The sequence below is a fragment of the Barbus barbus genome, assembly GCF_936440315.1.
Source record: "Barbus barbus genome assembly, chromosome: 15".
Taxonomy (NCBI): domain Eukaryota; kingdom Metazoa; phylum Chordata; class Actinopteri; order Cypriniformes; family Cyprinidae; genus Barbus; species Barbus barbus.
This window is the reverse complement of record NC_136743.1, coordinates 2,897,081-2,923,353: the sequence shown is the minus strand read 5'-3', so window position 1 is coordinate 2,923,353 and position 26,273 is coordinate 2,897,081. Positions and strand designations below refer to the sequence as shown.

Sequence of the window (26,273 nt, the reverse complement as noted above, 5' to 3'; positions counted from 1 at the left end):
TTTGGAACAATTTGCGTGTAAATAATTCATATGCAAAAGAAATATACACAGAAATGCATTCAAAATTTGTTCTGAACAAATCATAAAATAATTTGGATTTACGAAGAAATTTGTTCAAAATTCGTTCGGAGCAATAACTGCACATCATTCATGAAATTAATTGGATTGACGAAGAAACAAACAGAAACTAAATTTGCTCTGAATAAATCATTTTTAAAATCATTTGGATTTATGAAATAATGTACATACTGTAGAAACATATTCAAAAATTCGCTCTGAACAAATTTCAGTTTAAATCATTCATAAAATCATTTGAATTTATAAACAAATGTACACAGAAACATTCTAAATTCCTTCTGAAGACATTTCTATGTAAACCATTCATAAAACATTTGGATATATGAAGAAATGTACACAGAAACACATTCAAATTCTTTCTATTTCTTGAAATAAGGCTCTTAAATAATAATAATAAAAAAAATCCAGAGTTGCTGAAACTGATAAATCATTAATTATTAAGTAATGTGAAAACAATCTCCCATTAGTTATGAAAAGTCGTTATACTTCAAGCCTTATAAAACACTAAACGTCCTTTTCACATTCCAAATCTGTGTTCATAAATTACAGATGATCTCCTTAAAGTCCCCAAGGAGTGAAGTTATTACTGCTGCGTACGTTCCTCTTCACACTTTGTCATACATGAGAAAAAAGGTTGCTATCCCGTCGTGGTGAAATGATCCGAATGTATTCCTGAGAAAGGTGGTGGATAATGATGCGTCTAGTTGATTGTACAAATGAAATAAGGCAAATAGAGATTGTCACGTAATTCACAGCGCCACCTACAGGGCTTCGGTTCTCGCCTTCAGAATTCAGAGAGAGGCGTCAAAAATCAAGCCTAAAGTCTGTAGTAGGCTGAGTATTTCTCATCCACGTCCATCACGTCGCATGCACTCCTAAAGGTGAAAGTCGTATCAAAGTGGCGCATGCCTGGAAGCCCTAAAGTTCACTTATCAAGCCCTTAAAAAAAACACTAGCAAGTGCACTAGATGAAAACTAGTTCCTCCGAAGGTCAGCGTCCTCATCTTCACTCACTCACTCTTCTCTCTGGTCCACTTGATCATGGTTTCTGGAGAGCGGTAGAGGAAGATGAGTTTGGCGTACATGTCTTCCTCCAGGTCCAGTTCTCCCGTCTCTCGGACCAAGAAGATGTCTGTGCAGAGCTTGAGGATCCGGTCCACGTTGGGCAGCTCTTCGAACATGATGGTGTGCGAGATCCCGCTGAAGAACTCGCGCACGAACTTCCCGATAACCAGAACCACTGACATGTACAGACCCATGATCCTGTGCACATGCAGGTTCACACGTTCAGCTCAGCATTATCAATTACTTACATTTGAATTAAGTTCCTTAGACTGATAAAATCATGTTCAATTGGTTCGGATGGGATGCATATCATATCATAACAAATATCAATGGAAGCCAGTTTGCACCATGGAATTAAAGAAAAAAATATTTTCTCTCAAAATGGTCTTTTCTAGCAATTTTACATTTATATGGCACAAATCGGACTTTTTTCCTGTCAATTCTGAGAATTGCGAGATGTTAAAGGGATAGGTCACCCTAAACTGAAAATTCAGTCATTATTTGCTCACCCTCCGCTTGTTCCAAACCTGTGTGAGTTTCTTAATTCTGCTAAAAACAAAATAAGATATTCTGAAGAATGTTGGATACCAAATAGTTGACTTCCATTTACCAACATTCTTGAAAAAACGTTTTGGTTTTTCTGTCATTTGTATTTAGCAGAAGAAAGAAACTCACACAGTGGAGGGTGTCTTGATGACTGAATTTTCATTTTTGTGTGAACTGTGCCTTAACTCAGAATTCTGATATTTAAATTTGGAATTGTGAGAAAACGTCAGAATTCTGAGTTCATGTCTGACAAATTCTGACACTTTTTTCTTTCTTCAAAAACAGTCCAAATTGTGAAATAGAAAGTCGCAATTACCTTTTTTTTTAACGTTTCCATACATATCTTTTCAATTATTAGCAATTTTTGATCCATCATATCAGTCAATATTGTTGAATTGTTGTAATGCCTAGTCAAGATTATTTAAAAATGTATTTAAAATATACAGTATACTGCAGTCCAAAAGTTAAGAGATCTTTTTTTAATGTTACGCTCACCAAGGCTGCATTTAGTTCATAATAAATACAGTAAAAACAACAATATTGTGAAATATTACAATTTAACATAACTTCAGCATCATTACTCCAGTCTTCAGTGTCACATGATCCTTCAGAAATCATTCTAATATACTGATTTACTGCTTGAGAAACATCTCTGATTATTATTAATGTTGAAAACACTTGTGCTGCTTCATATTTGTGTGAAAACTGATTTTTCTCAGGACTCTTTGATGTATAGAAAGTTCAAAATAACTTTTTTTGAAGTTTTGTAACACTATAAATGTCTTTACTGTCAGTTTAATGCGTCCTTACTGAATAAATGCAGTGATTTCTTTCAGAAATAAAATTCTTAGCAATCCCAAACGTTTGACCGGCAGTGTATCATAAAAAGATTTTCTATGTAAATTTTGGTGCATCACTGTATTGAATTTAACTTGGCTAAAAAAAAAAAAAAAAAACGTATTCTTAAACAGACAACACTCAATTTAGCTCCTTAATGTTAGTCCTGTGATTTTTAGTAGTAGAAGCACATCAGTTGTGTGGTTTCTCTATTGAGAAGCCCCACCCATAGCGAACTCTCATTGGTCAAAAATCCACCTCCTCTGAACTATATATATAACACCTCAACTATGTTCTGATTGGACACACAGTTTTGTCCCTTTAGGAAGGACATACAAATAACTTCAGACTATAATGTTTCACGTCACTCACCCATAACCAGCCAGAAAGCCCAGACTGGGTGGACTGACTTGGTCACTGATGATGTAGAGATCCAGACCAGATTCGTTTACAGTCCTGGCCGTCCCCAAAGCTAACGGCCCTGCTTCTGTCTGATTCACGATCCACCACTCCTGGATGCCCTCTGCGCTATCTTTGCTGGATTTATGTAAGGACAGCGTGATGTTCATGTATTCTTTACCTTAGGGAGAGCACACAGAAGAGTGAAGAGAAACAGGCATGTTGACTGCTGTACAAATGCATAGCAATGCACCAAATGGTGGAGAGCTGGTGTATTACCGAGGTAAAGCTGCTCAATCGGCTTGGAATTGGAGTCGCTCGGTGCTCTGATGTATCTTGGAAAAATGTTTTTGATGATCCTTAATAAAAAACACCATTACAAATTATCATTCAGGTGAATGTCTTTTTAAAAAAGTAAAGAAAAATATGTCTGTGTTTGAAGCTTAAACTCACACGTTGCTAACAGTTCCATGCAGTAGACTTGTTAGTTTAGATCTCGTAATTTCGTCCAAGTCAATATAGTGTTTCCCTATTGCAATTTCAGCTTTGGCACCTAAACTGAGGTTCCTAATGGACAAATGCAGCAAATGAAACCAAACAGAAATAAATTCAGTTAATTCATTAATGAAAACCTCAGTCTCTGACCAGAGTGGCACATAATCATGTCTTCTAATCAGAGATGATAACAGGGTAATGATTGTACGAAACATGCCTGGGTCACATAAAATAAATTATTTTTGTAAATTCCTATTACCGCACTTTGACAAAATTATTCTATATATAATGATATATTTGTATAGAAATATTAAAAAGGATAGTTCACCAAAAATGGAAAATTTGCTGTTAATTTACTCATCCCCAGGCCATCCAAGAAGATTTTTAGTTGAACCCGTGGTCCTTGGCAAAGGCGCTGGCATAGGGCTCGAGCACCCACAGAAAAACATGAGATAGTCTCTGTTCATTTTAACCAATAAGAAATGGATTTCAGCTTTTAAAACTTTATTCTCATTTTGGGCATTATTTTAATGGCAAATGTCGAGAGTGCACTATTGTTATACGAGAGAGCGCCAGCACGAATCTCTCGGCTTGCTATCTCATTTATAGAGATAATGGCCCTGCGCTCACTCAGATATTATGTGTGCACCCCCAAACTTTTTCCTGTGTATGCATGAATAACTGCTTATTGTAAACAGGTATTTATTAAATAATTTTATTTAGTGAAGTGCAACCCACATAGAAAGAATTGGTGTATTATAATTTATTTGGTTGGTAATATATTTGCAGTCCGTACATTTGTGTGTGTGTGTGTGTTTTGTGTAGTGAATTCATCAAACGGAGTATACTCTAGAAAAAACTAACACCCAGTGTAATTAATTACTGATAATGAGAACGCTGCAAGCATTTGTTGCGTATATGTATAGCATAGCGCAGTTAACATTTGCTCACAGAAATAGCAGTGAAAACGTGTTTTTTATAAAAAAAAACAAAAAAACAAGAGGCACGTTCACCTTTGGGAGAAGAGGACTGGTTGAGCGCCCACCGGCAGAAACATAAATCAGGAGCCTATGGTTCTTGATGATTCATATAATGCAAGTCAGCAGCTACCAGCACTTTGAGAGTCAAAAACAGCATACTAGGGAACACAAAATTAATACCAGTGGCTCCTGACGATTTATTGCGGTCTAATGAAATGAAACGATTTACATGATTTACAACATTATTACCTGTAATCCAGAGTCTCAGGCAAACAGGGAAATCTGATTGTTTTCCGCACACTGGTTCTTTCGGTTTCAAAGAACTGGTTCAATTCACTAATTTGTTTACTGTACATAATTACGCAATGTATACGTTTCATAATGTATACGCAATTATTAAAGCACCAAATAATGATGTGAAACGTGGATGTTTTTCATGTCTGAAGCATATAAAGTGATTGAACTGGTGTTCATCAGCTCATCTTTTTACAAAAACAATGAGAAACCATAAAAACTTTCATTTGGCCCCTTCATTCAAGTGCTCGGTTCACACATGCACATATCAGCAGCTCATCTGTCTTCGGTCCGAGTTGAACCGTTTCCTCTCTTCAGTAACTGGAGCACTGAATCAATTCATTCATCAAAGGATCAGATAGGCTGCTATTTTGACTCATTTCGAGTCGACTGTCAGACATCTGAAAGTGAGTTTTGATCTAGTAACTTGTAGATCTGTGCTGCTCGAACCGTGAACTGTTTCAGAGGATTCAGTTTGCTAGAACCGGTTCAAAAGAATAATTCATAAACCGAACATCACTCCGGACAGTTTTCCTGAGGCTCTGGATTAATAATGTTATAAATAATGTTTAGTTTCTTGCACAGACTGATCATTTTTTTTCATAAGACCTCAATATATCGTCGGGAGCCACGGGTATTCATTTTAATTCTCGGCAGATAAATGCTACTTACACTAAGTGCAAATAGCATGTTTTCTTAGCGATAGATACTACTTACACTAAGTGCAAATATCTATATTCTATTTACACTATGTTAAAATAGCAAGATTTTCTGCTATTTATACTACTTATTGCAAATAGTGGAAATTATCTGCACCTCAGTATTGTAGTACATTATAAAACAGTACGCAATAATAATGTATTGAGTGTAAATTATAGCTTTAATTCAAAATATTAAATGGATGCCACCTTATTGGGAGAATAAAGCCCTCCCTACACCTACCCTAACCATACCCGATACTTTATTTTCAACTTTTTGATTATTTCCTTCATTTTTATTGAAAATAAATACCTTTCCGATGCGATATGAGATTTGAAAAGGGAGAAAAAAAGTTTGGCAAAGGGCGAGTTTGCAAGCAAAAAGCAAGTGCTTTTTGTTGTTTAAAGTGATAATATATAACTTAATTCCCACCATATTTCTGGTATATCTATCAAACTAATCTAACTAATTTGATCGCTCACTTTTTAAAACCACGAGTGCAGCACGTTAGCTTATTACTCGCGGTTCCGTTCGCACCTATTATTGTTTTCTTTTTTCTCGCTCCGTTTTCATTTCTCTCTCGCTCCATTTTTCACGAGTTCATCAAACAACAGTGGTAAGTTAAGTTGGTATCATTCATCAGTCACGGTGAGTAATGGCTTCTTCTCCTGCTATTGTTGTTTGCACTTCTTGTCACATGTATAGTTTATCTCTCTCTGTCGGCGATGAGGGATTCACATGTGATAAATGCAGGGAAATAGTTAGGCTGACAGAGAAGGTTTCAGAATTAGAGACACGCATCCAAACTTTAGTTGAGGACAGTAAGAATGTGAGGGCTGTAGATACTGCTTTGGATGTGACTAGCTCAGGGGTCCTGTACATTGTTCAGTTCCGGTAGAGCCCGTGCAGCAGGGCAGCTGGGTGACTGTGAGGCGGCCTAGTCGCGGGTCAAAACACCGCTCTTCTGTTCCGATCAGAACATCAAACAGGTTCTCCCCACTCAGTGATGCACCCACTGAGAAACCTGATGAAAGTGCTCTAGTTATTGGCAATTCTATTGTAAGGAACGTGAAAATAGAGACACCAGCCACCATAATCCAATGTTTACCGGGAGCCAGAGCGCCTGACATCTTGGCAAATTTAAAAGTGCTGGCTAATGCTAAACGTAAATTCAGTAAGATTGTTATCCACGTTGGCGCTAATGATGTTCGACTTCGCCAGTTGGAGATCACTAAAAATAATGTTAAAGAGGTGTGTGAACTTGCAAGTACGATGTCAGACACTGTAATATGCTCTGGTCCGCTCCCTGCTTACCGTGGCGATGAGATTCATAGCAGACTGCTGTCACTCAATGGCTGGATGTCTAAGTGGTGCCCGCAGAATAGCATAGACTTTATCGACAATTGGACGAGTTTTTGGGGCAGACCTGACCTGTTGTAAAGAGATGGTGTTCATCCCTCCTGGGGTGGTGCCACTCTTCTCTCTAGAAATATGGCACATAGTCTTAGAGTTCGTACTTGACTAACTGGGGCCCAGGTCAGGAAGCAGACAGACTGGCTAAACTGACCGTCTGCTAGCTGCCTTACGTCACAGAAGTCAGTTAATTCTCAGCACATAGAGACTCCTTCACCCAGATATCACACTATAGAGACTGTGTCTGTTCACGGAACTAGAAAATACAGAAATCGTCCAAACCAAATTAAGAGTAACAATTTAATGTTCAACAAATAAAAAATGTTTACAATACAGAGAAACAATTGATAAATAAAGCTTGGCTTACTGAATATCAGGTCCCTTTCTACAAAAGCACTTTTTGTAAATGATTTGATCAATGATAATAATCTAGATTTGCTCTGTTTGACAGAAACATGGCTAAAACCAGATGAATACATTACTTTAAATGAGTCCACCCCCCAAGATTACTGCTATAAAAATGAGCCACATCCGAAAGGTAAAGGGGGAGGTGTTGCTACAATTTATAGCAATATTCTCAGTATTTCTCGGAGGGCAGGCTATAACTCGTTTGAAGTTATGGTGCTGCGTATAACATTATCTAGAGAAACACGTGTTAGTGATAAATCCCCTGTGATGTTTGTACTGGCTACTGTATACAGGCCACCAGGGCACCACACAGACTTTATCAAAGAATTTGCTGATTTTCTATCTGAGTTAGTACTGGCTGCAGATAAAGTCTTAATTGTTGGCGATTTTAATATCCATGTCGATAATGAAAAAGAAACATTAGGATCAGCATTCATAGACATTCTGAACTCTACTGGGGTTAGACAACACGTTTCCGGACCTATTCATTGTCGAAATCATACTCTAGATTTAATACTCTCACATGGAATTGATATTAGTGGTGTTGAAATTCTGCAGCAAAGAGATGATATCTCAGATCATTATCTAGTCTTGTGTTAACTCCATACAGCTAAAACTGTAAATTCTACTCCTTGTACAAGTATGGTAGAACCATCACTTCTACCACAAAAGACTGCTTTGTAAGTAATCTTCCTAATTTATCTCAATTCCTCAGCATATCCAACAGCACAGAAAAACTTGATGATGTAACAGAAACTATGGACTCTCTCTTTTCTAGCACTTTAGACACAGTTGCTCCTTTAAACTTAAGGAAGATCAAAGAAAACAGTCCGAATCCGTGGTATAATGAGCACACTCGCACCTTAAAGAGAGCAGCCCGGAAAATGGAGGGCAGATGGAGGAAAACAAAACTAGAGGTATTTCGTATAGCCTGGTGGGAAAACACCCTATCCTACAGAAAAGCATTAAAAACTGCTAGATCTGATTACTTTTCGTCTCTTTTAGAAGAAAACAAACATAACCCCCGGTATTTATTCAATACAGTCACTAAATTAATGAAAACTAAAGCATCAACAGGTGTTGGCATTTCCCAAAAGCACAGCAGTAATGACTTTATGAACTACTTTACTTCCAAGATCGATTCTATCAAAGATAAAATTGTAACCATGCAGCCGTCAGCTACAATATCGCATCAGATAGTGCACTATAGATCCTCTGAGGAACAATTCCACTCATTCTCTACTATAGGAGAGGAAGAATTGTATAAATTTGTTAAATCATCTAAACCAACAACATGTATGTTAGACCCTATTCCATCTAAACTACTAAAAGAGCTGCTTCCAGAAGTCATAGATCCTCTTTTAGCTATTACTAGTTCATCACTGTCATTAGGATATGTCCCCAAAACCTTCAAATTGGCTGTTATTAAGCCTCTCATTAAAAAAACACAACTTGACCCCAAAGATTTAGTTAATTACAGACCGATCTCAAATCTCCCTTTTCTGTCAAAGATACAAGAAAAGGTAGTATCCTCACAATTATATTCCTTCTTAGAGAAAAAAATAGTATTTGTGAGGAATTCCAGTCAGGATTTAGACCGTATCATAGTACTGAGACTGCTCTCACTAGAGTTACAAATGACCTGCTTCTATCATCTGATCGTGGTTGTATCTCTTTATTAGTTCTACTGGATCTTAGCGCTGCGTTCAACACTATCGACCACAACATTCTTTTAAATAGACTAGAACACTTTGTTGGCATTAGTGGAAGTGCATTAGCATGGTTAAAATCGTACTTATCTGAACGCCATCAGTTCGTAGCAGTGAATGAAGAGGTATCATATCGATCACAAGTGCAGTACGGAGTACCTCAAGGCTCAGTACTAGGGCCGTTACTTTTAAGGTTACTTTACATGTTACCCTTAGGAGATAATATCAGGAGACATGGTGTTAGCTTTCACTGTTATGCTGATGATACTCAGCTCTATATTTCTTCGTGGCCCAGTGAAACACACCAAATTGAGAAACTAACGGAATGCACAGTCGATATAAAAAACTGGATGACGAGTAACTTCTTTCTGCTAAATTCTGAAAAAACAGAGGTGTTAATTTTTAGACCTAAAAACCCCACATGTAATAACCTAGAACACTATCTAACACTTGAAGGCTGCTCTGTCAATTCTTCTTCATCAGTTACATTTCACATTTACTTTATGCATTTAGCAGACGCTTTTATCCAAAGCGACTTACATTGCATTCAAGTTACAGTTTTTTTTTTACATTTTATCAGCTCTTGCTTTCCCTGGGAATCGAACCCATGACCTTGGCGTTGCTAGTGCCATGCTCTGCTATTTGAGCTATAGGAAAGTTAGGAACCTAGGTGTGCTGTTTGATAGCAATCTTTCATTTGAAAGCCATGTTTCTAGCATCTGAAAACTGTGTTTTTCCATCTCAAAAACATATCTAAATTGTGACCTATGCTCTCAACTTCAAATGCAGAAATACTAATTCATGCGTTTATGACCTCATTGTAATGCTTTATTGGGTGGTTGTTCTGCACGATTGATCAACAAATTACAGTTGGTCCAAAATGCAGCAGCTAGAGTCCTTACTAGAACCAGGAAGTACGACCATATTAGCCCGGTTCTGTCAACACTGCATTGGCTCCCCATCAAACATCGTATAGATTTTAAAATCTTGTTAATTACTTATAAAGCCCTGAATGTCTTAGCTCCTCAGTACTTGAGCGAGCTCTTATCACATTATAGTCCTCCATGTCTGCTGCGTTCTCAAAACTCTGGCCATTTGATAATACCTAGAATAGCAAAATCGACTGCGGGCGGCAGATCCTTTTCCTATTTAGCTCCCAAACTCTGGAACAATCTACCTAATACTGTTCGGGAGGCAGACACACTCTGTCAGTTTAAATCTAGATTAAAGACACATTTCTTTAACCTGGTTTACACATAACACACTAATACACTTCTATTATTCAAATCCGTTAAAATGAGTGAAGTGTGAGTGAGTGAAGTGACATACGGCCAAGTATGGTGAGCCATACTCGGAATTCGTGCTCTGCATTTAACCCATCCAACGTGCACACACACACAGCAGTGAACACACACACACCGTGAACACACACCCGGAGCAGTGGGCAGCCATTTATGCTGCGGCGCCCGGGGAGCAGTTGGAGGTTCGGTGCCTTGCTCAAGGGCACCTCAGTCGTGGTACTGAGGGTGGAGAGAGCGCTGGACATTCACTCCCCCCACCTACAATCCCTGCCGGCCCGAGACTCGAACCCGCAACCTTTGGATTACGAGTCCGACTCTCTAACCATTAGGCCACGACTTCCCTTAAAGGATTGTTAGGCTGCATTAAATAGATCAACCGGAACACTCCCCATAGCACATGATGTACTCGTTACATCATAAGAAGAATGGCATTTACGCTAATATTTGTCTGTTTCTATTCTGTTTCTCAGTCCGTGTCCAGATCAGACGGTGGATCGGCGCCGGGAGATGATGTATGTGGCCCTGATCGTCGGCGGAGGCCGGACACCTGGATGAGCCCCGGGGACATATCCCATTCATCGTAGCCACCAGATCCAGTCTGTATCCAGATCAGATGGTGGATCAGCACCCGGAGACGACCTCTACAGCCCTGAACGTCAGCGGAGACCAGGACACCGAGATGAGCACCAGAGAAAGATCCCCAGTGAGGACCCCGCCACTTAGACAGCCATCGGGAAAGACCACTGGAACCAGTTGAGCCCTTACAATCTGACTTTGCTGCTGGTTCATTTGGCCAGAGGAGAACTGAGCCTGGTTTTTCCCAAGGTTTTTTTCTCCATTCTGTCACCGATGGAGTTTTGGTTCCTTGCCGCTGTCGCCTCTAGCTTACTTAGTTAGGGACACTTCATTTCCAGCGATATCGTCGACCTGATTGTAAAGACACTATTTAAACTGAACTGAGCTGGATGATGACATCACTGAATTCAATAATGAAATGCCTTTAACTGAAAATCTTTTTTTTAATCTTTTCATTTGACATTATTGACACACTATTTTCCTTTTTTGATATTGTGCAGTTGGTTTGACACAATTTACATGGTTAAAAGTGCTATATAAATAAAGGTGACTTGACTTGACTTGATTTGATGTGCCTTACCATGTACACCACTGAAACTGATGTTAAACAAGTGTTTTTTTTTCAGTGTTGACTATCCCAATCCCACATTGGTGGGCGGAGTTAGTGTAAATAGCCTCTGCCAACAAGGCGGGCTATTTGCACTTAGTTTAAATAGACACTCTGTTAATTCTCAAAGATGGGCAGCTGCTGACTTCCATTTTATGAATCACAGAGGAGCAGGGGAGGATCTAGAAAATAATTTTTAGGGTGGCATGGGGTCTATGAGGGGCACCCATGCATAGTTTTTGGGGATTTATGGCCTGACATACACAATTGTGTTCACAAATATTGCATTACCATGAAGTAATCATCTACACTGTTTAAAATTAAAAATAAATAACAAGATTTCAATATCCATCATGGCACCAAGTTAATACACAATATAAAAGAACTTCAACATGTTATAAATGTTTCAGAAATTTTATCACTAAAAAGATGAGCGGTTCTATTAATATTGCTACTTGGATGGTAAAAATCACATTTTAGTGCAAGTTTAAGAGCAACAAAAACTTTTGAATTTCCTAACATTAGAAAGAAATACAATAATATCAAAGCACTAAAACTGGATGAGTTTTGAAAACAACGTTTGCTTTTCTGTTATTAACTGTTATTAATGTCTGTAATCAGCCAGAACACACTATCAACTATTTACTGTACTCTAGCAACACCTCAGCAACTGCATAGCAAGAGCCTTGCAACAACCCAGAATATCCTAGCAACACTTTAGCAAGCACCTAGAACATCTAACTAACCTGGAACATAAAACTATTCAAGTCTTTTAAACAAGACTTTAAGACAAGTCAGCATAAATTTGTCTTTCAATCTAGTTATTACCGTTTTCTTAAATGCTTACACACAACTTAAATACACAGATGACTTTCCTGCTCAGTGAACACTTGTAAGATGAATAACACTGTAACAAAAAACTATTATTAGGATTCAGGAATTATTTAGCAGCTCAGTGTCTATTACAGTATTAAATTACAAATACAGATGTATAATACAGCATTGAACTTTTGGGAAAAAATTATTTTCATTTTACTACTGTAACTTGGCACAGTTTATTGAAAGCTGTGTTTTCTTCCGATTATTTTACATTACGCTGTCATCACCGCTGCTGAAAAGTAGCACATGAAACACTGCTTACATTTATATTTTACTCTGTGATAATTCTGGGGTGGAACAGCTGTACCCCTGCCAAGGAGCACAGTTTCAGGTAAAAATCTTTACTGTTTTACTGAAGAAAAAAAGTCACTTACATTTTGGATGGACTGAGGTTGAGTAAAACAGCGAATTTTAATATGATAAATATTTTATCTAGTAAAATATAATAAAATGTTTGGATCTCAGAATGAAATCTGGACAGCATTTTATTTTTATTTTACCCATTAGTTACCAGCAGACCAGGTTCTTCTAAGTGCTCAGTGTAAGCCTGTGAGCTGGTGTGATGTTGAACTCTACAGTACCTCTGTATGGACCAGGTGAAGGTGAGAGGAAACTTCTCGTCTGTGTTATTGAGCATTTTAATGAGGTTGTCCCTGCTCGGGGGGCTGATGGTCCAGAGCGAGTTGGAACTTCCTTCTAGTTGAGCTATTGTCAAATCCTCTTTAATATAAGACTCCAGGAACTGTATGGCATTCTGTAGGAGACACAAGCATCTTTAGCACAGTTTAACATCATCATACAATATTAGCTTGTTGTCAGATCCGCATTGGTATCAGACATATACATTATATATATATATATATATATATATATATATATATATATATATATATATATATAGTGTAGTATTTCAAAAATAGTATTAATTCCTAAATCAACCCTAATTATTTTACAATATTGTAGATGAAAATTTGAAAAATGTATTAAATTGTGTGGCAAATAATGCCACAATATCCAAATACTCCTAAAACAAGTTCAATTTATGCAAAAATTTCATTTCTTATTTTTTATTTTGAATATGCAATGACATGTAAAAATAGAACTCTATTGGTCATTATTAATCAGCTATCTGAAATAATTTCTATGTATCCGTAAATGGTCACACTTTATATTAGGTGGCCTTAACTTCTATGTACTTACAACAAAAAATAAGTACAATGTATTTGTTGTGTTCATATTGTATTGCAAAACACTTCTGCTGCTGTTGAGGTGGGATACGGCTAAGGTTAGGGACAGGTTTGGTGGTATGGGTAGGTTTAAGGGTGGGTTAAGGTGTAAGGGATAGGTCAACAGTGCAATTATAAATGTAATTACAGAAATTAATTACAGATGTAATTACATATAGGTATTTTTAAAAATATAAGTACAATGTAAAAACATGTATGTACACAATAAGTGCATTGTATCAAATGATTAATTTCAATGTAAGTACATATTAGTTAAGGCCACCTAATATAAAGTGGGACCCAGTAAATTACTAGAAAACATGTTCATGTCAAAGTACAAAGGAGCTGCTGCGATTTGAACAGACACTTAGTCCCTTACTGCATCAGAGCGGTATTTTTTCATAAACTTCTCAAACTCTGTGGAAGACACGTTTTTTAGATGGTTCTGCTGGGCACTCATCGTGAAGATCGGCTGAAAACAGTAAAACAAACAAGAACAGAAAAAAGAGAGCCATGTTAATTATCAAATGGTAGGCAACTTGAGATTTTAATGCTTCCCATAGCATAGACAAAAATGTCAGATCTCTTAGACAGCACTGAACAAATGGCATTTATACATTAGACATTTATATATGTGACCCTGGACCACAAAACCAGTCTTAAGTCGCTGGGGTATATTTGTAGCAATAGCCAAAAATACATTGTGTGGGTCAAAATGATCCATTTTTCTTTTATGACAAAAATCATTAGGATATTAAGTAAAGATCATGTTCCATGAAGATATTTGATAAATTTGCATTGCTAAGAACTTAATTTGGACAACTTTAAAGGCGATTTTCTCAATATTATGACTTTTTTGCACCCTCAGATTCCAGATTTTCAAATAGTTGTATCTCATGTGGTCTACATATCAATTTGGAAAAATTTACACTTTAAGACTGGTTTTGTGGTCTAGGGTCACATATGTCTCCTGCTTCTCAGATGTTTCTCCTGAGAAAAGACCCCTGTAATTTCACACACCTCTTCTAGAGTTTCAGAAGAGATCTCAACAATGTCTCAATCTGTGCTTCTGTGTTTTGCCAAGATACTAAAGTGTGAAATCAAAAATCAGGGATCCAGTGATGTTATTGTGACTAAAACTAAAGCTATACATTTTTTTTTGCTGGTTATTGAAATAAAGCTGAAATAAAATAAAATATACATTTTAGCTAAAAATCTAATTAAGTTACTGTACTAAAATAAATACAACTGAAATAAAATATTAAATATAAATAGAAAACACTGCAAAAAAATCAATAACTAATAAAACTGACATAACAATCACTAAACTAAAATGAAAAATGAAAAAAAACATAATAATGAATAAAATAAAATTTAAATAATAAATAGAAAAAACAATAAGTAATAAAACTGACATATTAAAACATTACTAAATTTTAAACTAAAATCAAAACTCTGTAAAAAAAACAGCAATTAATAAAATTGACATAATATAAAATTACTAAAATTTAAACCAATAAAAATACAAATAAATAAATAAATAAAATTATAAAAATCAATAACTAATAAAAATGACAAAACATAATAAAATGAATAAAACAAACTAAAAGTAAAATGAAAGCTGAAAACAAAAATCAAAGCTTATAAAAAATATTAACAAGCACTTTAACAGTAATTGAATAATACTAAAATAACAACAGCTCACTATGAACTCATCAAGTGATCTTAGAACTCATCATTTTTATAGATTTATAATCTTACTGTATGACTCATTTATGTCTATTTTGATTTCTGCAAATGTCTTTTTAGTAGAAACACCTGAGAGAATAGATAGCAATGCAATGTATCTTGTTTTTTTCTGAAAGTAGAAGCTGGCAGACATCTGAAGTGAGAATGCAGATGAGCAGCACCTGAAGTCCTCCCAGCGTGAGCGTGACGGACACGTCCAGCGGAGTGTTGACCACTCCGGCCACAGACTTGATCAGAGACATGAAGAGCAGCGGGAACCAAACGATGCAGATCAGCAGCATCACGATCATGCCACCCATACCATACTTCACAACCTTCTTCTTCTTCTGCCCGCGCAGCTGAGGGTAACGCTGCCAAACGACACACACACACAGATGCTTAGGATGCTGCCTTAGGAGGAAGCTGCCTATGTAGATAGACTTATTTCTCGCTCTCTTACCTTCTCGGACTCCCTCCAGCATTTGAGGATGAAGATGTGAGCGTAGATGTCCTCCACACAGATCCAGCTGGACAAGCTGAGCGTCGTGTCCGTCCAAACCCAGTCCATCACCGCCCGCAACTCCGTCAGGAACGGGATCAGACGGAACCTGGGACACATAACGCATACTAAGCAGGTGGATCCATTAAGTATAGAAAATAACTGGCTTGCTTTAACTTCCTTTTACTTATAAAAATTAGCATTTGACCGATATACCAGCCGATATTTGACATTTTTTAATGATCGGCATTGGTCGCTAATTTATTTATTTTTCATTCCACAATAACAATCACTAAATTACATGCAACATCCCCCTATAAAAACTGCTGTTGGACATGTTTCTCACCCCTGGAAGAGGAAGAGGTTGGCGTAGTTGTAGCTCTTGGTGAGGAAGTTTCCCAGGATGCGAGTGGGATATCCACAGCGGATCTGATACGCTGACAGGCCGAAGTAAATACATTTCACAAAGTACCACAGCTGAGCGATAGTGTTCTGACTGAAGCGCCTGCACAGAGGAGATAAAACACATGTCAGGACATTCTTTTTAAATGTAGAAATGAAATGACAGTTTAACAATTCTTTTTATTTTTTTGTAAAATTCCATGACCATCTGCTTTATTTTATATATATATATATATATATATATATTATTGCTGTCAAACAATTAATCGCGATTAATCACATCCAAAATAAATGTTTTTGTTCATACAGTATAATATATGTGTGTGTGTGCTGTGTATATTTATTATTTAAATATATTTATTTAGTATATATTTTGAAAATATTTGTAATGTATTTACATGTATATATTTATATTAATATAATTAATATTATATATAAATATATTTAATATATAAACATTTTTCTTAAATATATACAAGCACACACACACACACACACACACATATATATATATATATATATATATATATATATATATATATATATATATCAAATACTTATTTATTATACCTTAATTCTGCAATTGAAATGGATTCACATTGTGGAAATCACAAGGCCTTAATTAATTTGAGTCCATTTTACTCTCACTAAAATGGTGAAAATACGATTTTTATTTATAATATGCTAAATTATGTATTTTAATCTATCAAACATATAAAGGATTAATGAACATATAATGTCATTTAAAATCAAAACGGTCCTGAATGAATGATTTTAATTCAAATTTAAATTCTGCATCTGTTTTCCATCGTTCTTTTACCTCTCTGTGATTCCTGGTAGGATGAAAAACATCCAGAAATGGATGCCGAACACCAGGATGACCTGGAAAATCACTTTTCCCATCACCGTCTTGCGGAGGTACAGGGCACGATCCACCACCATCGTGCCGAACTGGATGAGCACCATGACGAGGAACGGCCCGGGAACTTGGTCTTCTGACAGCGAGGATGTGATATCACCTCCCTGATGTTTCTGTGAGCCAGACGAAACACACATCAACACACAGCCAAGCAGAGTTCAGCGTTTAAGAGTAAGTTTAGAAGAGAAAAAGGCCGATCTGATCTGAAACCTAGCTACTGAAACCTACTCGCATGCATCATGTGTACAATTTTTTTTTATACTTTTTTATAATTCCAGATACTTTCAAATTTACCCCAAATGCCCAGAAGCCAAAGACAATAATGATGAAATCAACAGTGTCTGCTAGAAACATAAAGACGTAAACGTCCGTCACGGCGTTGTACTCGGGATGGATCAGGTTATAGAAGAACTGGCGGATGGGCTGATAGAACTCAACCAATCTGAAGAGAGAAGACAGACAGAGAATGAAGAGACAGGCTAATATAATATATTAAAAATGGGATAAAGAATGAAAGCGTGTGCATCAATCAGCCAAAAACAGTCAGCATGAAATGGCATTCATAACCTATTTTACTTACATAATCTGTTCAATGAGAGAAAAATGACTTGAATTTATCCATTATTACCCAACTGGATCATTTAAAGTGCAGGGCGCTATGAAATCTGTTTTTTTTTCCCAAATTCCATGTTTTACATTTTACATTTATTCCGTTTAAATACTTTAATTAAATTTAAATAAGCAAAAAGCATGTCTAATCAGTTGAATTAATTCAATTTGAGCAATTTAATAATTTATGTTGTGTTGTCTGCTTTAATTTTCTGGATTCTTTGCTTTAGAGTTTCATGCAAATTTATATCAAATGTGTGCATAAAACTTCATTAATTTAAACTTTTAAAATATAGTAATTTCTTTTGGGAAAACAGTGCTGCACAACAGAGTTTAAAGGTCACTGCACACTGCCTGCCGTCCATCATAAAACAATTCGGATCAGGTTCAATTTTCTGCGTTTTCGCGTCCGAAGCAAGCATTTTGATAGGAAAGGATGATGAAAAAACGCATACGAAAATTTCAGACTCAGTGTGCAAGGACCTTTACTTTTTAAAATTAAAACATGGACCAAAAATTGTGTGATAGTCCTTAAAAATAATATTTAATATGCTGTAATATACTCTAATATTACTGGTTAATATTATTTGTCTCCGGCCGCACATCCTTCATTACATCCACATAAAGGAATAATTGCCTCAGTGGTGAAGAAAGATTATATTTCTTTAATATAAATAAATTATTTGTCTATAATATTTATACATATTATAATTAGTTTTTTTTTATATATATATATCAACCGTATTTATTCTAACAATAACATCTGTTTTCCCAAATGCACTTACTTTTTGATCACGTAAACCTTTGCTTTGATGAGCTGCTCTCGGATCTTCTCTATAATCATTTCTTTGCGGCTCTTCTGTGGTACTTCCGGCTCTATGGTGCTGTTTTCTCTACGAATGCTGTTCTGTGTGCTTGTGCTGCCTGTGAAACCAATCACAAACGTCACCACAGTTAAACTCATAGCAATGCTACTATAAACAGCCAAGAAAAAAACGTTAATTTCACTAGCTGTCTAAAATGATGATGCTTGTCCACTAGCTAGATCAAGATGAAAACCAATGCATGAGTTTGTATATGCATGTGAAATTGAGATCTGGGATGTTTGCATTACGATTCCTCACCGTGTTTGGAGTGCACAGATGAGCGGCGGGACAGGCGAGATGCGCTAGTGCTCTGCCGCCGCAGGTGAGGCCGATGCTCAGGGTAAAGTATTTGCACGTGCACCTGGGATGAGTCCACGGACATGCCGAGGTTCACAGACTTGAGCGAGTACACAGGAGAACTCTTCTTCCCTTCCTCAGGTGGAATCGCCACCGCCATCTTCCCCTCGTCCACAGAATCATCCCGATGAAGACACTCATCCTCCTTATGGGACGCTTTAGGGTCGTCTTCATCCCAGAGACCGTGACACTGAGCCCAAGAGAGAGAGAGAGAGAGAGAGAGAGAGAGAGAGAGAGCAGGTGCATTAATTCAGGAAAACAAACTTTAAGGTATCGCAGGATTGCAAAAGAAAAACTGTGATTCATCCAAGACCCATTTATTGCCTGTTTAATCAAAGTTGTAAAGTAAATAAATGGCACTTTTGGAAACGGGACAAAAATTGAAATACCATTACATTAAGCAATAAAAATAAATTCAATAATTTAAAACCCCCCACAAAACCAGGGCTTTAAAATTGGATTCTGCTGGGCTGCAAAATAATTACAAATAAATCTGAAACGCTCATATAATACTTAACAAACAACACTCAATAAGCAGTGTTTATTATTTCAGAAAATCAAAAAACTTCAGCATGACATTGGCCTTTTTAACTAGGGTAGTAATAATCACAAAAACATCAAAATATGAAACTTAGAGATATATAAATGTTCTAATTGTAATTTTCATACTGATTTTTAATATACAAATAATATAACAAATATAAGAATTATTATTATTAGGAATGTTTTATATAATATTTAAAAATTTATTATAATTGTTTTGTCTTTTTTTAACTGTAATGTGCACTGATGAATCTGATTAATATTTTTACAGTAGGAAACATTTAACTGTAGAAGTAAAAGAAGTACATTTTAATAATTTTCCCAAACACTCATTTTTTAACAGGTTTGCTTTTGCTTTTAAGAATTACATTTGACTTGATTTATTGAGTTATTAAACGGACCTTATTGTCAAAGATGTGTTTTAAATGGTATAATCTTCTCCTCTCCAGGTTTCAGATCGGTCTCGATTCTGCAGATATTACTAGGTATCCTGGTGAAAAGTGCAATGTCATGCTGAAGCTCTTCACTTGTGTTTGATTTTCTGAAATAATCTGAAACCTGGAGAGGAGAGAAACCTCAAATGCTAGGAATTGATTTTTAAAATCCATTTGATGGTTTTTAAAGCTCTCAACAGTCTAGTGGCTTCGTTTAGATTTCTTAATGTCTGGTGAATTATGTTGGCTCTAATCTTTCATCTAAATTGCTAAACATCACAAAACTGAAGCAGAAAAGGAGCAAAACAGCCAGTAGAATGCAAAATCCATTAGTGTGCAAAATGTATAGCTCAAATAAATATGCAAATATATACTATATAAATATAATAACATAATATTTAGGTATATGTATTCTGCATTTATCTTTGCATTTGGTAACTCACAGCTAACAGGGAATGCTCTCTCAAAAGTTATGAACAATGTTCATCAGGTAACTTTAAAACAGCATTTGTTCAAAGTTATCTAGTTTTTAATAATGAAATTATTATATGTTTTAGTTGGACATTTGTCTAACATACTTCACGTTACTACCCATCTCGGAATGTTCAGAGAACATTCAAACCTTCAAATGTAACGTTCCCAAAATGATAAAATAGAATGTTCATTTAAACGTTGTTGCATAACTAAGAAAAAAAAAAGTTTTAAAACATTTAAACAACTGGATGTTTTGAACATTCTGAGAACTTTTTGAAATAATGTTTTCATTAGTTTATGGGAATATTAGCAAGCCTTTCTTAGAACGTACTTTTGTCAGCTGGGCTAGACGCAAGAATGTTTTTTAATGATTTTTTTATTATGCTTCAATTGCTTTACTGACAAGCTTTATTAGTGCTACTAGATTCGCCACATGAAACATCACTATGATGTGGCAAATGAGAGTAAGTACCTTTAGTATGGATCGGTGGAAAAACAGTGCCAGCAGCTGAACCAGGTCATAGTGCACGTATCCGTCTTTCTTCTCTGTGCCTATGATGTTGGGCGGATGGTACGGCTTCACCTGGTCGACTTCCAGGTTCTGGTTGAATGGGAAAAAACTGAACTGGAAGAAGTATTTGACAACAATGGTGACCTGGAGAAAACAAAAAAAAAAACACATTTACAAATTATTTATACCTATATTTAAAGTAATAGTTCATCCAAAAATTTTAATTTGCTAAAAATGTCCTCACCCTCAAGCCATCCAAGATGTAGATGAGTTTGTTTCTTCATCAGATTTTGAGACTTTCATCATTCCATCATTTGCTCAGCAATGAATCCTCTGCAGTGAATGGGTGCCGTCAGAATGAGAGTCCAAACATAAAAACATCACAATAATCCACATCAATTAACATCTTGTGATGGGATTATTGTGGTGTTTTAACTGCACTTCAGACCAAAATATGAGTCCTTAATCCATAATAACGCTTCCTTCAGTGAAAAAAGTCCATCCCTTGTTGCTTCTCACATCAAAATCCAGTCACATGTTTGTTTTGAACTGTTTTGGCTCGTAAACAATTCTTGATTTATGCAAATTTCTCTCCTGGTTCAGAAAAGATGACGGGGGAGTGGTGTGGATTACTTGTGAAGTTTTTATCAGCTGTTTGGACTCTCATTCTGACGGCACCCATTCACTGCAGAGGATCCACTGGTGAGCAAATGATGGAATGCTACATTTCTCCAAATCTGATGAAGAAACAAACTCATCTACATCTTGGATGGCCTGAGGGTGTATAACTTGAATGTGTAACTGGGTCTTCACAGAATCTGTGCCTCCAGAATTAATTTCTACTGCATTCACTGAAAACAAACCCTGACCTCTGTGTACACGATGGCCGTCATCCAAAAACGCTTGCTGGGCCGAGGAACAGAGAGCATTGCCCACAGGAAGATGAGGATGGGCAGCACCAGCGTCACCATGGAAGCTGAGATCATGTGGTTGAGGATGATGACCAGGTAACAGACCATCTCAGAGTGCGCCACCAGCAGGTTATAGAGAGCGTAACATAGCTGGAGCCCAAGTGGCTGCGATTTATAGAAACGCTCTGAGTTCTCCAGCTCCTCATCATAGAACATTCTGGAAACAGCGCAAAAATAGATCACATTAAAGGATCGTTTGCAGGCAGTCTATTACCTACAATTCACACTTCTATTGTGCTCCAGCAATATTTCAATATCAGCAATGTTGTTAGTGTTAACTAAAACTAAAACTGAAATTGCTCAAATATTTTTTGTTAAATAAAATAAAGCTAAAATAACACATTATATTAAATTAGAAATATTACAGATATAAAGATAAAGATGTTCTAAAAAGTTGTTAAAAATGAAAAAGCAAGCACATTATAAAATGACTAACTGAAAACTAAATCTAAAGCTTAACTAAAATTAAATGGCAACTATTTAGAAATTTATTTAAAAACAAGATGTTTTCTTTAATAAACAATGACTAAAGCTCATAATAAAATTACTGAGCAAAAACTAAAACTAAAAACGCAATATTTTTAAAAACTAAAACTAAAAGTAAAATTACTAAAAGAAATAAAACTGAATCTAACAAACAAACAAAACTATTATTAATGAGAAAAACACAAAATTAGTAGCTGAGATAAAACTAAAATTTTTATAAAAATAAATGCTAACCATTTAGAAATACTTATATAAACAAAAACTAAAAATGACAAAAGCACATTATAAAATTACTAAGTGAAATAAAATTAAATCTTAAAAAAAAAAGCTTAAAAAATAAATGGCAACTACTTTGAATTATCTTTAAAATGATCATAAATTACTAACTGAGATAAAACTAAAATAAAAAAAAATGACAAATATTTACTGTAAAAATATTTTTCAAACAAAAACTAATAGAATTTACAAATGCAAATAATAAAATTACTATCCATTTAACTATTCAGAACTACTAAAAAACTAATAAACAAAATAACAAAAAAAATGACTGTATAAAAATAAAAGCTAATTCAAAATATTAATAAAAAACTACTATACAAATAATAGTAAAATAACAGTAAGATGGTTTGCAGTAAGATGTGTCATTCTAGGGATTTTTTACCACACTGACACCACAGAGCCCTGTGAATAAGCTGTATTGTAATTGAGACAAGCTCCATGTGAAAGAACTCACTTGTTGAGCAGCAGTTCGCTGGCGGTCAGATCGGTGGTCATGGAGGGCAGCAGAGGGTCGTCCATATCGGATCTGCTGTCGGGCGTCATCAGCATCAGCCGTTTGTCACTGTCACTTTCGTCCGAGCTCACAGACAGACGATCAAAGCTCACGGCTTTGCTGTAGCTGGGTGGCACGTCAGCGTCAGAGGTGTTGGGGGCGTCTGTGTCCGGGGTGAAAAGATGCCCGCTGATCACGTCCGTCTGCTCGTTCTCCGGTCCAGATGATTCACCGTCATCCGGTCGGATCGGCTGTTCACCCTCCTCATCTTCAGTAACGCACAGCTCTTCCTCTCGATGCTCCTCACAATCCAGCTGAGGAACCTGAACATCTTCAACTGCTTCCTCTGGATCCACCAAATCCCACTGGACTTCCTCTTCCACTTGCTCTGCCGGCTCGTCTGTCGCTTCCTGTGTCACTTCCTCTGCCAGCTCACCTGTCGCTTCCTGTGTCACTTCCTCTGCCAGCTCACGTGTCACTTCCTGTGTCACTTCCTCTGCCAGATCACCTGTCACTTCCTGTGTCACTTCCTCTGCCAGCTCACCTGTCGCTTCCTGTGTCACTTCCTCTGCCAGCTCATTTGTTGCTTCCTGTTTCACTTCTTCCTCTTTCACTTCCTCATGATCTGCTCTCTCAGGCTTGTCCTCAACAGTCTCTGCGGTTTCCTCCTTTTTCACCCGCACCTGCTCTGGCTCGTCCTCCACCTCGTCTATAGTGTCGTTGGTTCCTTGCCGAGAGAACAGTGTGACGCACTGAGTAGCTTCACTGGAAGCAAAACCACAAAAACAACACAAACAGGAAACAGTTGATGAGTTCAAAACAATATTACAATCACTGTAAACTTATCAATCTATGAACAGTATAACATCTTAAGATATTTTGACATTGAATATCAACTTTGAATAACACAATTACCTGCAATGCTCTATACAAAAATGTAAACAAATACAAAAACTCAAATATTTACTTTGTAAACATTTGTATATTTACTACTGAAATATCATCCTTTTTTAGGACTTTATTCATTTCTAGAAACTGACTGATGTCTGATACATCAAAAATGTCCTTTATGTAGAACCAATCATTTTTATTATGCTACAATAATAAAAAAATGTGCATCATATATATTTTATTATTAAAATAATGTATTATTTTATATTAATAATGACTATTATATTATTATTATTATTGCTGCTGTTTTTATTGTTATTTAATATTTATAAATATGATATTAAATGTTTTCTTTCCACTAGATGGTATTTATAATACTAATAATATTAATAATATTCATATTAAATTGCACTAATTTTAATAACACATTTCATTATTTTTCTAATAAATATATTATAATTATTATGGTATATTAAAATAAAGTATTATCATGATTAATAATAATAATAATATTAAAGCTATTGTTATTATAACTAATAAAGATTGTATATACATTACATTTAGTCATTTAGCAGACGCTTTTATCCAAAGCACATATATATATATATATATATATATATTTATAATTTTGTTATATTTAAAATTAATTTAAAAATCACAACTTTAATATTTATTCTATTTATTTAACATTTAAGCCTATTTTTTTTTCTCATTATTTTAGTCATTTAGCATTTTCTTTCCAGTTGTTCATTCATCATGGTAAACCTGTTTTAATTTATATATATATATATAATCCTGAAATCAAAACAAAGAAAAAAAACAGAGCCTGATGGGAGTGTGGAGGGTGAGGATGGATGTGATGAAGATGTGATGATGATGAGTCCAGCACCTGGACATGACGCTGCTTCCGCTGTCCGCAGAGGAGTTGGACATGTCCAAACCGTACATTTTGCGCAGTTTGGGACGAGCACGTTCGCTGGTTTTGGGAATATTCTGAGGCATGTCGTCCAAGTCGTCTAAGGTGGACTGACGGGAAAACAGCATGGTGGCTTCGGTGTATGCGCTGATGGACGGACAGATGCACAGATGACATGAGTGGAAATATAATGCAATTAAAATGATGACATGAAACAAAGTGAAAAAAATAAAATAAATGAAGTTGCCAAGTCTCCTGATTCTCATATGTTTCTCCTGAGAACGTAATTTTAACTGTCATGAATGTCAAATGTTATGAAAATGATGTCATAGTGCATAATTTTTTTCTAATAATTATTTTATTTTGAAATGTAGAAATATAATTTCTACACTACTTGATACTTTTCGTGAGATTCACTCTATTAATAATACAAGTGAAAGCTGAAGACCTGGACATGCTGTCTCTGGAAGCGAAGGAGTCCAGGCTGTGGCCGGCTCGTCTGCGGCGCTCTCTGATTGAGCACGAGTCCTCCTCACTGATCCGGTCCAGTCCAGATTCACGAGATCCGTTCAGCTTCATCTGCTTCTGGTAGTACACATGGATGCTCTCGCGGGACGGCACGTTTCCCTGCGGGACAATCAAAACAGCAGATCAGTTCTAGACCAACATCAGCTAAACTGATTCATTTAAACTTGTTCCACCTTGTGTCGGTTCCAAAAGGTACCAACAGCATTTTTTGGTGTGCTTTAATTACACATATTATTAAACTTAAAAGTTTAATTAATTACAGAATTTTTTTTTGCAATCATTTGCATTATTAAATTGAAACATTTCTATAAGCAGAACCTTCTTGACTTCTCTGGTCAGCATGCAGCGCTCGATGCGCAGAACGGTGGAGATGTCGATGTATTCTCTGCAGACGGAGTTCAGCCACTTGGTGATGCTCTCAACAGTGGTTAGAAACAGCACCCAGGTGAACTTGATGATGTTGAAGACCCTCTTGATGATGTTGTCTACAGGAAGTGGAAAGGTTAGTTTGGTTTGTCTGAAGTTTATATGAACAGGAAATGAATGCGGGAACACACCTGTTCCGTCCGTTTTGTCTTCCTCTGAACTCTGACGATCTTCTTCACCGATCTCTATCGCCACATGAACTACACACAGGTTGCTTATTCATGAGATCAATTTGGCCACAGTTTTTCAGTAAGATTTTCTACTGAAGTCTATTTCTATGTAGCTATTGCTTTTTATCTGGCAATTCTCTCTTTGTTTCTGGCCTTGTAACATCTGGCAGAGAGACTAATGAAAACTAGCCTTCGTGCTAATTTGGGTACAGAGCTGATCCTCACTATACGAAGAAAACGCAAGCTGCGTAGGGCCCCC

At 36.3% G+C, this 26,273-nt stretch overlaps 1 protein-coding gene across 1 annotated transcript in view; it reads right to left on the bottom strand.

The window, feature by feature from the left end:
- Positions 1-1,088: 1,088 nt before the first annotated feature.
- Positions 1,089-26,273, bottom strand: part of LOC306880926 (piezo-type mechanosensitive ion channel component 2-like) — a gene marked incomplete at both ends in the record, with an annotated part of 88,335 nt that continues 63,150 nt past the window's right edge. Inside the window, 20 exons of the mRNA XM_079434733.1 lie at positions 1,089-1,341; positions 2,899-3,106; positions 3,205-3,284; positions 3,379-3,492; positions 12,868-13,040; positions 13,892-13,984; positions 15,423-15,611; positions 15,701-15,848; positions 16,086-16,244; positions 16,962-17,173; positions 17,355-17,502; positions 18,455-18,593; positions 18,794-19,082; positions 20,816-20,998; positions 21,724-21,982; positions 23,045-23,848; positions 24,864-25,037; positions 25,339-25,517; positions 25,737-25,903; positions 25,976-26,044. Of these exons, the coding sequence (XP_079290859.1) occupies positions 1,089-1,341; positions 2,899-3,106; positions 3,205-3,284; positions 3,379-3,492; positions 12,868-13,040; positions 13,892-13,984; positions 15,423-15,611; positions 15,701-15,848; positions 16,086-16,244; positions 16,962-17,173; positions 17,355-17,502; positions 18,455-18,593; positions 18,794-19,082; positions 20,816-20,998; positions 21,724-21,982; positions 23,045-23,848; positions 24,864-25,037; positions 25,339-25,517; positions 25,737-25,903; positions 25,976-26,044 (4,040 nt within the window). The remainder of the gene's footprint in view (positions 1,342-2,898; positions 3,107-3,204; positions 3,285-3,378; positions 3,493-12,867; positions 13,041-13,891; positions 13,985-15,422; positions 15,612-15,700; positions 15,849-16,085; positions 16,245-16,961; positions 17,174-17,354; positions 17,503-18,454; positions 18,594-18,793; positions 19,083-20,815; positions 20,999-21,723; positions 21,983-23,044; positions 23,849-24,863; positions 25,038-25,338; positions 25,518-25,736; positions 25,904-25,975; positions 26,045-26,273) is intronic.